The sequence below is a fragment of the Perca fluviatilis genome, chromosome 1 (genome assembly GCF_010015445.1).
Source record: "Perca fluviatilis chromosome 1, GENO_Pfluv_1.0, whole genome shotgun sequence".
In the NCBI taxonomy this organism is placed as follows: Eukaryota; Metazoa; Chordata; class Actinopteri; order Perciformes; family Percidae; genus Perca; species Perca fluviatilis.
The window spans coordinates 25,866,762-25,882,745 of record NC_053112.1 but is presented as its reverse complement, the minus strand read 5'-3'; the positions used below and the strand labels follow the sequence as shown (position 1 = coordinate 25,882,745).

At 39.5% G+C, this 15,984-nt stretch overlaps 1 protein-coding gene across 21 annotated transcripts in view; it reads right to left on the bottom strand.

The window, feature by feature from the left end:
• Nucleotides 1-15,984, bottom strand: part of ank2a (ankyrin 2a, neuronal) — a 100,525-nt gene that overhangs the window by 75,506 nt on the left and 9,035 nt on the right. For 6 of the 21 annotated variants that reach the window (XM_039798735.1, XM_039798745.1, XM_039798874.1 and 3 more), the window contains exons 1-4: nt 11,761-12,335; nt 7,889-7,990; nt 1,570-1,668; nt 286-384 (exon numbers count right to left, since the gene is read on the bottom strand). In XM_039798735.1, coding sequence (XP_039654669.1) covers nt 286-384; nt 1,570-1,668; nt 7,889-7,990; nt 11,761-11,886 — 426 coding nt within the window. In that variant the 5' untranslated portion in view covers nt 11,887-12,335. Of the gene's footprint in view, nt 1-285; nt 385-1,569; nt 1,669-2,334; nt 2,639-7,888; nt 7,991-9,452; nt 9,611-11,760; nt 12,336-15,984 lie in introns of those variants that run through there. The other 15 variants (XM_039798773.1, XM_039798794.1, XM_039798850.1 and 12 more) reach the window with 6 other exon arrangements.

The following is a 15,984-nucleotide window of genomic DNA, read 5'->3' as shown; positions in this document are numbered from 1 at the left end:
GTGTACCTGTGTTACTACATTATCTGGGTTAAATAACAGTGATATATAACCAAAAGATGTATTATGGGATTGATTAAAAACTTTTATTTGTTTGAAGTAGTAGATACATCATCATTTTTTTTTTATTTGACTGAAAGAGACAATTGTATTGGTAATTGCGATTATTTCTGAGACAATTAATTGTACAGTAACATTTTGAACTGTTACAGCTCTAGGTGTTGGTGTTACACACCGTTTTATGCATTATCTACAGTAGTAGCTTGTGATCATTGAGAAGCTTCTCACCTGTGACTGAGAGTTGACATCTGCTCCTCTCTTCACCAGTAGTCTGACTACTTCATTTTGTCCAGCCAGTGAGGCAATATGGAGGGCAGTGTTTCCTTTCTGCAAAACAAAAACAGGGTTAAGGCCACCAGCCAAGTGTGTATCCTGTGTGGGCATAAACACCTTAAAGATTATTGCTGCTTGAAAGGGATGCAAGTGTAAAAGGTGTGATGGACATAGAAACCTCTATTACAGTAAGATCTGCTCCTTAAAAACTAATTATGCAATCTGATAATGTTATGATCTTCATCCGTTTTTATTTTCAGGATTTACTGATTGAGTAATATCAAAGGCCAAATTTATGTCAATCCAAGGACATGGCAGCAGGGTGACAGATTATTTGCCGGCTGTTTACTGTTGCTAGCTATTAAACCTGACACTTAAGATATCAGAGTCTAAAAACAAACCCCTTGCCAAGTATCTTACCCTCACTTTCAACCCTCTGTCCTTTCCAGTAAAGGCAGAATATCTGATCATGATGCACTGCGATCTTTTTCAAAGCTTAAGACTTGACAAAACTAATTTAAAATGTTGTTATAATCTCAATGTACAGTATGTTAAAAGCCATCCAAAAGAAAGAATCCAGAAACGCACGAGACATTCATATTGGACTTTTTGGAGAACACTTTGTTATTGGGAATATATAAAGTTACAAAATTAAACTCTTTTCATAAGACTTTGTCCCCCTTAAATCACCCTCTGGTCCATCGCTACCCTTGCGAATCAAGTTTCATAGTTCAAGACAGAAGCAAAAAAGAAGAGGGGGAGAAGCAGTGATTTATGTAGTACTTTAAAAGTGATACCACTATTACTTACACTGATGTGCACTGCTTACTTTCTCCTTCTGTCACCCAGCTGTCACTGTCCTCCCTCCCTTCTTTTTATTCCACATCCTCCCCCATGTAGGGCTTTAGATCAAACTGTGATATGTTCGTATCTGGAAAGTTGATAATAACTCACAAAAGTAACACTTTACAATAACCATCACTAATTAATTATAGGTAACGAAAGTTAAGTTAATAGTTATTTTACTGTTAACAGTGAAATGGTAATTAATATAATATGACAATAATTAACATTATAGCATTACAAATAATAAGTAACCATTATAAATAAAATTAAAGTTTGTTAACAGTAGAATAACTATTAACTAAAGTTTATTAACTATCAATTTACCATTTATTAATGATGGTTATTATAAAGTGTTACCCTAACAACTAACATAATATTAATATGTGAATGTACCTTGGTGGAAGAGTCAACAGGTGCTCCTCTCTCCAACAGTTCCTCCACTAAATCCTTGTGTCCCTCCTTCGCTGCCAGATGTAGGGCGTTCAGACCATTCTGGAAATAAAACATTAACATAAGACTTCAAGAAAACAATTATGGTAAAGTGACTATTGCCTAACTGAGTGGTGCTCATGGAATTACATTACAAGTATGCATACTACTATAATGAAGAGTAGTATAATGTAATGTTGCTAAAGTCTTGATGCATATTGTATTGCACAGATGATAGTGTCAATGTCAATATCACATTAGAGCAATGTTAAATGCAGATTTAAAAAAGAAATGTTATTGTGTGTAAAATATGCACTTAAAAACAACATTCAAATACATATTACATTTTGATTCTTACAGTGTGGTAATCTACAAAAATGTCAACAACAAAAAAAGAAAGAAAAAGAAAAGCTTATGTCTAGAAATGTTTCAGGAGATCAACACCAAGCGACTCAAACATGAGAAGTACTGTATCAGTCAGAGAAAATACTGCTGATTTTTCCCTCAGGCAGGTTTGGTGTGAGCATTACAGTACACCAAAGGTCTCTGCTCCATCAACCAGAGGTACAGGTTACGAGCAGCACAAGAGGGGGGGAGTAGAGTGTAAATGGTGAAAAGTTTCACACACGGACGGAAATCGCAGCAAAACTCATTTATTTATACAACACTGCATGCAGAAGCAAATTTGATTGAGACAGACATGTATAAACACACGGAAGAATGATTCACCTCATCCTCTTCTTCCATTCTGTGCTTTCTCTCTGAAACTAAAAGAACATCTTAAACCGGGACCTCGTTTATCCTTCGGGTTTGCTGCTTCTTTTATCAAACCAAATGTCTTTTCTACCTCTCGCCTTCTAAAATTGTGCTTTAAGCTGGATTTAGAAGTGATGGAGCTCTGACCATCAGCAACAGTCCCCTGCCTCCTTCCACTACTCCTCTGGGTTAGATCCAAACTCGGTCCGCCTGTCTTCTTCTCCCCCCTGCAGGCTCTATCAGAGACTGTGCCTCCTGGCTCTGAAGGCTCTCCTGGCACTGATGTAAAAGAGTAGCTGTGATGCTTACACCTCTACTACTGCCTCCTTCCTTCCCTAGTGCAAGCGCAACACACACACACGCACGCACGCACGCACACACACACACACACACACACACACACACACACACACACACACACACACACACACACACACACACACACACACACACTCACCCTCTCTCGCTCTGATTTGCCAAATGCCAAACAGCCAAAGGGGTGTCATGTTTCTGCACAGTCATAGAAGGCTTATAGGAAACAACACACACACACACACACACACACACACACACACACACACACACACACACATGGATACTCATATGTAGAAGCTGGTGAAAATGTCAACCTTTCAAAAAGTAAAATTGGGCATTCCTCAGAGGCCAAAGTATGTAAGTGAATGTCAGGTCAAGTCACAGATATATGACTTTAAAAAGCAAACATGAGAGACACCATCATGTGTAAGAATAAAATACTTAAAAAGGCATCTATGTCTTTATGCAAAAAGTTCCTAAGGAATAAAAATATCACTTGTATTTTCCTTCTTTGAAAAAAGCGAGAATTTCTCAGAACCCAATTATTGTAATTTATGAGAATAGAACAGAGAGAAGCAACTCTGCTGTGGTTTGAACATGCAGAAAATGAAATGGTGGACTTACTGACACAGCAAGAATAATGCAATCTTATGATAGAGTTTCAATCACATTTCTACCATTATGTATTCCAAGAGAAACAAGCAAAAGCCTCGACGGGCTCACAAATACAAACTCTCTGTCACACAAACTGATTTAAATCTCCTCTTCCTCTGAGCTGTAAGTGAAAGCTTCATTTAGCTAATGGATGTTCAGCCCAACACAGTGATCCCTGGCAGTTTGTAGGGCTTCCTGGCAGGAGGGACACTGATGAGCTCCGTCCAACGCAGATTAATATTCACGGCCTTATGACCGTTAACCTTTGTTATAATCACATGTGGTAATAAATGGTCACAATTATTTGGCGCTGTTTTATAGGCCAAAGTTTCAGAAGGGATAAATCTAAGAGAAAAAAGAGGAAATAATGTAAATGCGTGCAGATTAAAGAGTAATATCACTCACCAAGGATTAACATTTGGGTAGATTAGAGGGGCCTTTAATTGTGAGGACATGGAAATGCAACAGCTCACATACACAAAAATGACACACTCAAATGGACCAAAATCTCACACACATACAAAGACAGATGAATCCAAAATGAACAGATATTATACAAATACATGCTTGGGCGCTCGCAAAGTCATGCTGCCTAAAAATTGGGAGCTACAGTTATCTGTCAAGAACGTGATTTCTTTATATCACTTACTCACTGCAATAGTTTGACTGTGGATTTGGCAGACAAGGCAGTATCTCTTTCTCTCCCTCCCTATAACTAACTTGGACAGCCCTCTGCCCATGGCGCCAGACCCTGGACCTCACCACCCTGTTGCTGCTTTCTAGGATCTGACTCTTCAGTTAGCAATGAACACATCGCCGAGGGCAACACTCAAAATTCCTGTGTGAAGTTCCAGCTTGTCCTGCTGTCTTTCAGACTATCTATACTATCTATTATTATTATTATTATTTTAGGACACATGTCCTGGATCTAGCTGATATCAATACAGAAAATAACACTGTAACAATAGGATGTTATTTCCCCCATGACCTGTGCTGCTACTAACAGTGCAAATGTTATCCAAGTGATAACACTGTGCTGAAATTTGTAAATAGCCAACTGAGTAACATTGTAGTCAATGTAGATTAATGAAATGTTACATTTTAGATTTATATAATTTAATCTGGCTCTCATCAACAGAGCTCTGACTCAATTGACTGCAATGCTGACAGTACTATTATAGATAATGGTTCTGTAATTGCGTGGAGTGCTTTTCCATTGACATGATTCTGATCCGCTCATTTCCTTTAGAGCAATTCCGCTGCTAATCACACAGGTACTGTAACATAATACTTTTGAATCATCATCTAGGCCTCACTGTGCAGGTTGTAGAAATTGGTATCTCCTTGAAATATTATTTAAGGTTAAAATGGCATCACATCTAGGGCAAATGTCACTGTCACGATGATCATAACAATGTGTGGTGTGTTTGACTTGCCAAACCAATCCTCAGCTGTCATCAACACAAGAAATGCTTCGAACAAACTGTCAAATATGCCTGCAGGAGGAATACAAGTACTGCAGTACTTGTATTCCTCCTGCAGGCATGTTTGTAAGAATGTGTTTATGTATGAGTGTGTAAGCTTGTGCATGCATTTAAGCATGCACAAGCAGGAATATGTATCTTCAAATTTTGAATTTAATGTCAATTAAGTTTATCAATGTACATATATGTGTTTGTGTGTATGATCAGTTATTCGAGTAATATTAGCTACAGTTACCTGCTTAAGGGTAAGGTCATGAGCTGAGTGGTATTTATCGACCTAATACATTTACATGGCCACACACACAAACACACACACACACACACACATGCATGCACACAAACACACACACTGAGATGAGAGCAAAGCATCACTGGGATATATATGAAAATGTCACTTGCATTTTTGGGGCACTTGACAAGGGCTCAAATGTGATCATCTGACAGATACTATGAAGGGCAGGTCTCTCCTGTTGCAGGGAGGGAGTGTGTGTGTGTGTGTGTGTGTGTGTGTGTGTGTGTGTGTGTGTGTGTGTGTGTGTGTGTGTGTGTGTGTGTGTGTGTGAGAAAAAGAGAGAGAGAGAGAGAGAGAGAGAGGTGTGTGTGTGTGTGTGTGTGTGTGTGTGTGTGTGTGTGTGTGTGTGTGTGTGTGTGTGTGTGTGTGTGTGTGTGTGTGTGTGTGTGTGTGTGGAATCAAAGCCCTGAATAGTCTTGCTTCCCTCTTGGTACACAAAACAAAACCCCACTGGTGCCCATGACAACAAATAGTAGAGCTATGGGTGGGCAGTTGCCACTTCTTGTCTGCCAACCAATTACAGCCCAGTGTATAAATAGTTGCTGTTGAATGGCTGGAGAAATACAAAAGGCCAATGGCAATGAGACAGTACAAAATTAAGCTACCTTGTGATCCTTGTAAATCACACTGACATAGAAAGGGCGGTTGGAGGGGGTGTATAGAGATCTAGGGGGAAGTATTGTGCACCCTCCCAAATACCTCCCCCTCAGTGGAATGTGGTTGGGGGTGGGTATGGGGTAGGAGCAGCTGTCAGAGGGATGTAGGCCCGTCAAATACAGTTGAGATTGGAGGAAAGAATGTGCATGGTGGAGGGAAGAGGAGGGGCGTAATGTAGCTGTGAGGGTGGTTCTGATCTTGTGAAGGCGGTCTAGCAGGTTAAAGAATGCGCTGACCTAGCTCACTTATGTGATACCACCTGTGACACAGTCGAGAGAAGGTTAGATTAAATAGCTGTGACCTACATCTGTGACAGTGGCATGTGCTGTATGTGAGTAGCATCTGCGCTCAACGAACCATTAAAGAGCCCCTATTATGCTTTTTTTTTTTACCGTCTTTTAGTGTGTTATTTTTGTGTATGTACTAGATATATAAAGTACAAAAAAACACATTTCACTCCAAATGGAGCTTTCTCTCCCACATCTTTTTCTTAACTGCCTGAAAACAGCTCGCCCACATTTGTGTTGAAGTTCCTCAATTAATGATGTCATTGATTGAGAAAGTAGGCCCAGTTTTTCACATGTGCTGCCCATAGGTGTTGCCTAAGCAAGCACAGCCCGCCCAGTGGCTTGTTTGAATTTGGTTGACTAATCACAACAGAGTGGGCCAGCTGCCCAATCAGAACAGACTGGGCTTTTTAGGAAGGCGGGCCAGGAGCTCAAACAAGAGTGTTTCAGGTGAAGGCACAGCAGCAATGGGCAGTATGAGAAACATAATAGGTTTTTTGAACATCAAAGTAGGGGTGGGCGATATATATCATATACGATAATATCGTCATTGTTGTGTTAACAATGTGCAAATTGACATAATCGAGTGGATTGTCCGTGGATTGTTGTCGGCAGCTAGCACGCCGAGCTAGCTACCGGCAGGATCGAGACAAGAACTCCGGCAAGACCAGAGGTGGAGGACTGCATTTTTGTGCATAATGATAGGCGTACCTACAGCAGGATATTTGCTCAGGACTCTGCTCACCTGACCTGGAAACCCTGTCGGTAATATACAGGCCATTTTATTTACCACGAAAACAGCACACTGCCATCCACATAGCCCCCGATACTAACATTAGCACAAGTTTGGCTCACTGCTAACAAACTGAACAAACTGCAGCGCGGGGGGGGATAAATATTGTAGCAAGGGACATAAACAAGGCATCCTTAAAGTCTGTACTCCCCAGCTTTTTTCCAGCATGTAGATTGTGCTACTAGAGGGAAGAACACACTAGACCATGTAGCATACTCTAACATCAAAAAAGCATACAGAACTGCGCCTCTCCCTCACCTGGGCCAGTCAGATCACATCCAACTACTCCTGATCCCAGTATACAACCCGGTCAGAAGGACTATGCAGCCAAGTAGGACTATCAAAACCTGACACTGCCCTATCTCATCTCCAGGACTGCTTCCAATAAGGACACGGTTGTGTGCAATATGTTACAGAACAGAGCCCTTTGTTTATTATTATGATTTCATCTTGCTTGTATGCTGCACAATTTAAATTACAGCAGAGGTGAACAACTGAATGTGTACTCAGAGTTCAATGTTCCTACACTAGTTCAATTAGTATTAGTAGTATTAATATTTTGAATTTCTTTGAATTGTTTTTACTTAAATACTTACATTTTAAAGAAAATAAATAAGAACTGTGCCCATTATTATCATCAGTGATTAAGTAACATTTTTAAAGGATATCGTCTAATCATCGTTATCGTCAAAATCGCCAAAAATATCAAGATATTATTTTTTGTCCATATCGCCCACCCCTATATCAAAGCATGTAAACCTATTCTAGTAGTATTTTCTGTTGAATGAAGAGAAACATATTAATTTCAAATAACAAAAAGACTCTAAAACAGGTTGTTTTCCTTGACTAAAAATACCATTGTTTTGCTGACAAGAACTTTAACTGACAACAACACAATGAATAAAATACAATTACAACTGACACTGTTTGTCTTTAAAGGTCCCATGGCATGAAAATTTGACTTTTTTCCTGTAGCACAATGCACAATGGACATCCTACAGCGTAAGTGACAGCAGAAACAGAAATATCTTCAATGTTTCCTTACCTGGTTACTGGTGCCTATGTCTACTCCATTTTTCAGGAAGTCAAGGACTTTGTCAATGTTCCCCGCTCTGGCAGCCCGCAGGAAACTGGTGTTACTGTCAGACTGGAGAGATGAAGACAGAAGGGAGGCTGATATTAGGAACAGGAATACAAGCATGTTTCAATGTTTTGGCTCATGAAGTTTCAGGTCTACTTTTGGTATTTCTTGTAGAGGTGAAATATGTTTGAAGGTCACAGTAAGGGTTAGTTAAAAACACAGGTCAGACTGTATTTATTACACAAAGAAATTGTGTATATAAACAATATTTCTTTTACACAGCACATACACAAAAAACAAAAAAAAAGACCTAAAGGTGCTACATACAACCAACAGTTTCAAAGAGAGGGACTCACATGCTCAACATGTACAGCCCGACTACCAAAACAAAGCTCAGATTACAACACACATAGGGAGTGTGACTTCATTTTCTGCTCAGGACACCATTACGCCACTATCTTTATGTAGCAAATTGTTGTTTGCTGCTAATGTCCGTATATTGCAACTTCAAACATTTTACAGACTAGAGTTTTCCAATTTTTATACAGACTAGTCTTTAATTTCATTATTTACAAGTGATTTTTTTCACCCCATGTTTTTGTCAAGTAATTTTAGAACGATGGAAGTATCTTGTATTTTATAGAGGGTTCAGAGAGTGTTTCATGGTTGTATTGAAGTAAAACTTCCTGCTTGTATCAATAGTTTGTCTGAGTAGGCTATTCCAAATTTAACCACCAGATATCTAGGCTGCACAAGCAGCTGCAACACACACACACACACACACACACATAAATCCTTCTGAAAAATAAGAAAAGACAAAACGACAAATATACAAATATAAATTAAAGAAATATGCATAGTGATAAAATGAAAATAATTCAATATCACTCAATAATTACGTAAGTCTGCTGGTATATTACAATGGGCTACAAATAACAATTATTTTGATTATCAGTTAATGTGGGCACTCTTTTTTCAATAAATTAATTATTCGTCTATAAAATTGTAAAACAAATAATAATAAAAAAAGCCCCTAACAGTCAAAACCTGAAAGTCTTCAGTTCACTATCGCATACAGTAAGACAAAAGAAGGTAGGGAATGTTTAATGATTCATTTTCTGTTGATTAATCAATATTAATTAATTAGGAACATTTACAAAGATATTACTTACAAAATGTATGAATCTATTATTCTGCTACTCAAATGTCATTAATTTTGCAAAGAAATGATTACTGGCTGTGTTGATTTGAGAGTGTTGACGAGATTTGAACAATTTCTTTTAGTGGGTTTAGACAGTAACTTGTCAATCAAACATAACTGGGTGTTAACTTGTAAGGTCAGCACAATCAAACTCCTCATCACATGTCTGGGATGAGGCCACACCCTTGTAGGATCAAGGGTCAAACTTCTACACACACACAAACAGTAGCAGCAAAGCGATTAATACAACACGCTTTCTTGAACACTTCCTCAATGTAACAGAAAATGTGAACGCTGATGAGCCATGTTTCTCTTTCCACCTCTTACCAGTGAATCATCAACTTCAGATCCAGAGTCAACGGCTCCGTAGTAGTCAGTGTGATGGTTTAAATCATTCTCACTCCCAGTGGTCTTTAAAGTGGTATCCGATCCACAGGCCTTGCATGATGCTGCGTTGCCCATGGTTACCATCCAAATGAGTTAATAACTTACCAGCTATACCTTAAAACTGTTGCCTTTCTTCACTAACTATATGGTATTATATTCTCCAGTCCTTGCAGTTTCTCACTTTGCACTATGGTCCCTATGTAAAAGCACTTCTGTGATGTTTGGCTGCATCAATCAATCTTACAATCCATTAAATTCGTCCTTGTCTCCTCTTAATTCCCACTTCCTTCACTATCACATCACTCTTTCCCCTCTCTATGCCCTTTAATCCCTCACCCAGCAAAATCTCTTCAGTCTTGGATACCACTGCCTTAATTTGTGAACTGAGTCTAGCAAGACCCAGTCCTGCCTACTATTCTTCTAGCTTTGCCTTAACCGTCACTGTCTCTCCCGCCTTGGCTATTTTTACCTTTCCAGACCCTCTCCCCAACGAAGACCACAACCCCTTGCTGTGTGTACCCAGGGTGGGGTGCATGACAGCTGGGTTTGAGCCGGGCTGGGGATCGCATGGCCTAAGGTGCTCTCCAGGAACACCAAGGGTTGTGATAGAGTGATAGAAGTTGAGCCTGAACGCAGTACTCAGATCACCTTACACACACCTTTGTTTATCATTAGGAGAATGTAGAAAATGTATGATGTGTAGACATGGTTCAGAGAACTTGAAACCATGTTTTTATGTGCATCAATGAGCACAGGATTTTACAGCCACGATTGCAGAATATACCAGATACGGCTTCATGCTTTGGATAACACGTTTATATGCCACTTCAGATTCTAATCACAAATGCACATAATGACATACAGACAGACACACACACACACACACACACACACACACACACACACACACACACACACACACACACACACACACACACACACACACACACACACACACACACACACATACAAACACAAAAGATGGGATTGATTGAGAACCAGCTGTAATCTCTGTATCTGTTCAGGATTTGACCTGCAGTCAGTCATGTCATGATGGATACTGGATTATACACTGGACAGTGTCCATTTCTGTGCTTACATTGGAGGAACAACAAAACAGTATCATACATATCTCATTAGCAACTGCATTTATGTGTACATCAGGCCACTAATGGTATTCATTTACCACTGTCATGGCCTGTATGATTACCCCAAGTACACACACAATATTAATTTAATGAGGACAAATTAAATAAAGAATGTGTGGCAGTGTGTATAAACTAAGCCACTTGATGTAGATTATTTCAGTCATTTTAATCTCTAAAAACTATTACTAACTACTGACAAACATTTTGAATAGATTAGACATTCATATCATAGCTATTAGTTATATACAGTATGTCATTTGGCTGGCCGACATCAGTTAAAATTGTCAGAACACCTAAAACTTCATTCCATTCAGTTACACAGTTAAACGTCAATCTAAGTGAGTGCTTAAGGTTCACAGTATTGAGTGTAGGTCACCTCCGTTTTGGCAGTGCTCAGAACCCAACACACAATCACTGTAGTTAGGTGCGTGAAATGGAAGAAAGTACAACTTGAAGGGTAAAAATGGTTTTAAGTGTATCTGTTCCATCAGACCCGTGTGAGGACAACTGGAATGCTTCCTTTGTAGATATGCTGTAACCAATGCATGGGTTAACTGACAAGTCAGATTTAAAAAAATTATGATTATTTAAAGCAAAAGCTTCCATTTCTTTCTTTGGGAAATGTTCATGGTATAAGAGCAATGATACCCTGTGTCCAATATTTTAAAAATATTGGACTCTGCAAAATTAATTATTTGACTCCACTATGTCCATTACTTTCTTTTTTTTCCATTCTCCATTAACCAACATATTTTTTTTTTTATCTCAAATATTACCAAAAGGTCTCTCCATACAACCAGCATGTGACCTCCCTCTGAGCTTGAGCCTTTCTCACATCTGTCATCATCAATCTCCCTTACACTACATAGATAAATCATCTGAGAGGACAGCAGGACGGCAACAACAGAACCCTGTACAGTCAACCACATCCACATCTGTGCAACCCCCACAACCCACTCTCATGTCCGGCTATCACCAACGCTTACAGTATGCTCTAAAGCCCACAAAAGCATGTGTTGTTGAAATCAAAATGGTAAGAATCCCAAAACATGACACAAACTTGTGAATATGATTTTGTCAGAGGATTGTGTGCGTTTTACCTGCCGCTTTCGCTCAGCTCTCTCACGATGCCGTCTCCTCCTCTCCCTGGCTTTCTGTAGAGCACTGTACTCTGGATTTGCCTCAAACTCGCGTGCTTTCTTCAGGTGGGCCGCAGCATGGGCCATGACTTCACCTTTCTACCTCTCTATGTCCCACCAAAATTGTACCACATCTACTCTTAACCTTTGCAGATGCCAAAAAACAGTGAGTTACTGTATGAATTTATAAAAAGAAATAAGCATTAAGCTGTGTATGCTGTCTGATATCTGTATTCCAAAGAAATCCACATCCAAATTAGTGTTAATCTGAACTCCTCAACTGAAAATGCAGAAAAAGAAAAATCTGTGAATTGGCTCCAAAAAATGATCCTGTTCAGTCTTCTTTCTCTTCTTAGTTGAAAGATTAGGAGGAGAATCAGCCTTTGTCCCTCCACATCAAGCCAGGAAACAGCTACTGGATTTCCACAATGTCACACAAAATACTCAGAGGTCCAAACATCCATATATGCCAATTGAAAATCAACCATTCACAGTCATGTGCACAACCATGAGAGAGGAAGATGATGATTGTAAAGAGTTGCTGAATGATGTGAGTAAGACCCATCCGCTTACACACACACACACAGACACACACAGACACAGACACACACACACACACACACACACACGAAAATCCTGCTCCATGTGAACAGATGTGGCTACAAAGCATGTTTGTGTGTGTGTGTGTGTATGTGTGTGTGCATGTGCATGCATGTTAATGTGTGCATGTGAGCTACCGTAACAGGAAAGTATTTATTGTGTCAGAGGTTTAGTGAGGCTTCATGCCAACAGCCAGCTGACAGCCGCAGCTACTCTACCTTGCCACTTTCACTGCTGTAAAAATCACTCTATCCTGAGGGAGAGGGGGACACATGAGGAGAAGGAAAGGTTCGGGGGTGGGGGGTGAAATGGATAAGAGCGGAAGAGAGTGAAAACAGGGGAAATAAGCTATTTTGTGTAGAATTTGTTGGTGCCTCCTAGTGCCCCCCATGGATCTGAGGGACAGAGAAAACTGGGCTAAAAACATTTTTCTTTGACTGACAGAATGGCAGAAATTAAATTAAATTTTTGTTGCATTTACAAAGGTTCAACCAACTGAAATTGAAGCACCATCATTATTAATCAATTAATTAAACCCAAATATAGGGTTTTCATGTGTGCCATTTTGGATAAACATGAATACAACATATTCCTTTTTTTACATTGCTTTCTATCTTCTTCTGTTCATTTCCCTGGAAAAGTTAAAGGCTAATCCTTTTATAGATGTTAGAGGATTTGTGCACCAATGATCACAGAAGTGGGGACTACAAAGACACTGATGGTCTTCTTGTGGTTCTAGTTAACCCTCCTATCTGGTGATGAGTGTTGTTTAAAGGACCAACCTTGAATTGGTGAATATATGAAGACATTTGATAGTGTTGTGTTCAACAGCAGTTTTTTCAACAACAACTAAATCTGCTATACAGAAAGAAGAAGACAGCACAGAGCGAAGTGAGGTACATGTATGAGGGAACATCGGGAGGACATAAAAAACGACTTAAAATAGATAGATTAAATAAATTAAAACTATAATGAAGAGCATCTCCAAAGAAGAGAAAGAAGAGTGGGGAGGACGAGAGACAGGGTGAACTTGGGTACAGGCTGTCCTTCTGTGAGCAAGGAGAGAAGACCAGACACACCACTCGGCCCAGAGGGGGATCAGAGAGCAGTGAGCATAGAACAGTAGCTCCCAGTCACTTGCAAGTTACAGACTTCCCCCTGCATGGGGAAAAAGTGGGTCAGTCTGAATCTCAACTGCACTGCACCGTCGGTAGGCTAATGGTGTCTGATGGAATTTGATTTGACAGCTTGTGTGTGTGTGTGTGTGTGTGTGTGTGTGTGTGTGTGTGTGTGTGTCCACCACCACTAGCAACAGACGAGCGTCAAGGTCTCCCTCTGTCAATACAGCTAATGTCAGGAGTTTGTAATTTCAGCACCAGGGACAATCTCACACCTCTATTTCTGTTCACACATTTTGTCTGATATGTTTCCACAGGCTCGGTCAACAACAATAACAACATTAGCAGCAGCAACATCACTTTCTACTAGTCTGCTAGATCTGCTGAATCACTACACACTGTAATGCTGTCTAAAATGCACTACCATGATGCAGACACCCCGAGAGCGTCACTCAGTTCCATTATGATTCTGTTTGAACATGTCTGTGGATGTGCTCTGCTCCTCTAGTACTCTCTGCTGGTGAAACAGAGAATAAGGCTACGGATCTTTGATTTTAACACAATTAACACAATAAACAGAAGAAATACCAGAAGAGATATGATAACTGTAAAAATGGAAGAAGGAATTACTTTCTACTTTGCATTTCTTTGCATCATTATTCTATGAAACTAACATTCAAAACAACATAAAAACAATTTCCAGATCTACTTTTCCAGTATTGTTAATCAATTTAATCAATATTAACTTGTTACTAAACAAAACAGTACTGTTTTCCAAAAGCTCTTTAAAAAGTAAGCCAAATTGTGACTCTGCTAATAAAATAACAGAATCTTGAAATGACTTAGTTTTTTCTATTTCCATGAGTCGTATGTCCCAGTAATTTAGTACTTGACATACAGTAACTTGATGTTCATGATGGGGTCTTTTGTGTTTTATATCTTGCTTCCTACAAATTATAAAATATGTTTGTATATAACTCATCTAATCTTTTAAAGTAACACACAGAAAAACTTCCCCTTAACATACACTCTGCATTGTCTACACTTAAAAAAGTGACATCTACTGTACTGTACTTCTTGAGTTTCAGCTTTAACAGACACAATCTATAAGCTTATTGATCAGCATGTTAGTTGAGCCTGAAACATTGTACTTAGACAGTACTACAACAGTAATTTTGTTACAGTTTTGTGCGTGCGTGTGTGCGCACAGGATGTCTTTATAAATACTGTTCTACTAACTTTTCAGTGAATATGCATCAGCAAAGGCTGATCAATGACCTCTATTGATCTCTTCCATCCCTCGTGCAAGATAATGAGGATTAGCACAATACATTATAAACTAAAGTGTGTGTGTGTGTGTGTGTGTGTGTGTGTGTGTGTGTGTGTGTGTGTGTGTGTGTGTGTGTGTGTGTGTGTGTGTGTGTGTGTGTGTCCATTTAGGAGTCAGATTACACTGAGAGGGTGCTCCAAAGAGAGCTGATGTGAGCTCTTGTTTCTATTGTTTTAGTGGATCTTCTCGTACATGGTGGGGGGGGGGGGGCATGGGTTAATGGTCTGCTTTTCATTTTATAGATCCAAAGGCTTTTATATGGCCCATTAGAGCTCTATGATAGACAGATATGGGAGATGCAGAAACCAGAACACATATCCCTTCCCATGCCTGTTCATGTGCTTCCAATTGTGAGTCAATGTGTATTCAGGTTTGGGGTGTACGTTACCATGTACTTTGTGCACAGACACACACACACATTTATTTATCATACTCATCATGAACTAAAATGAACCAGTAGCTGCCTGGGAAGTGGGAGAAATGCATCTATTCTATGATATGCTTTGGAACACAATTAGCTGCAATGTATAGTAGTAAATTAGCTAAAACTTACAAAAACACTGATGTGTTTATTTAACTTATCTCTGTGCTCCTGGGAGCCACTATCTTATTTGTTTTTTGCTGTTATTTCTATGGTTGTTTTGGATGTTGTTGTTGCTTATGATTTGTCTGCCTGCTAATAGAGCTATAGTGCTGACTAGTGGAGTTCTGCCAGTGATGAGTGTATGGCAGCATATAATGCATCTGAGATTTCATGCAGGGAGGATCTTTCTGTACAGATGACTCATTTAGACTTCTAGAAGCCCATACATTTTTCATGACCACAATTTTCAACCCCCTCTTTACTGCTCCTCACTGAGCAATGTTAGTTTGTATTAGTGCTTACATCTGTTTGGTTGAAGTGATGCATATAGGCTTATGTTAACCTGGTAAGTGAGTGTGTGAGTGACTGAAAGGTCTTCTTGGAAGTAATACAGCCGAAGGGCTAAATCGACAACCACTGGACTAGAGGCAGATACAGTGGACTGGAGAGACCCAGCTACTTTCCACACTTTAATACATTTTCCATTACCATTTAAAACAAGTGCATCACTGAATGAGTTCATCTAAGAGCCTCTAGATGCTGGCCAAGAAACC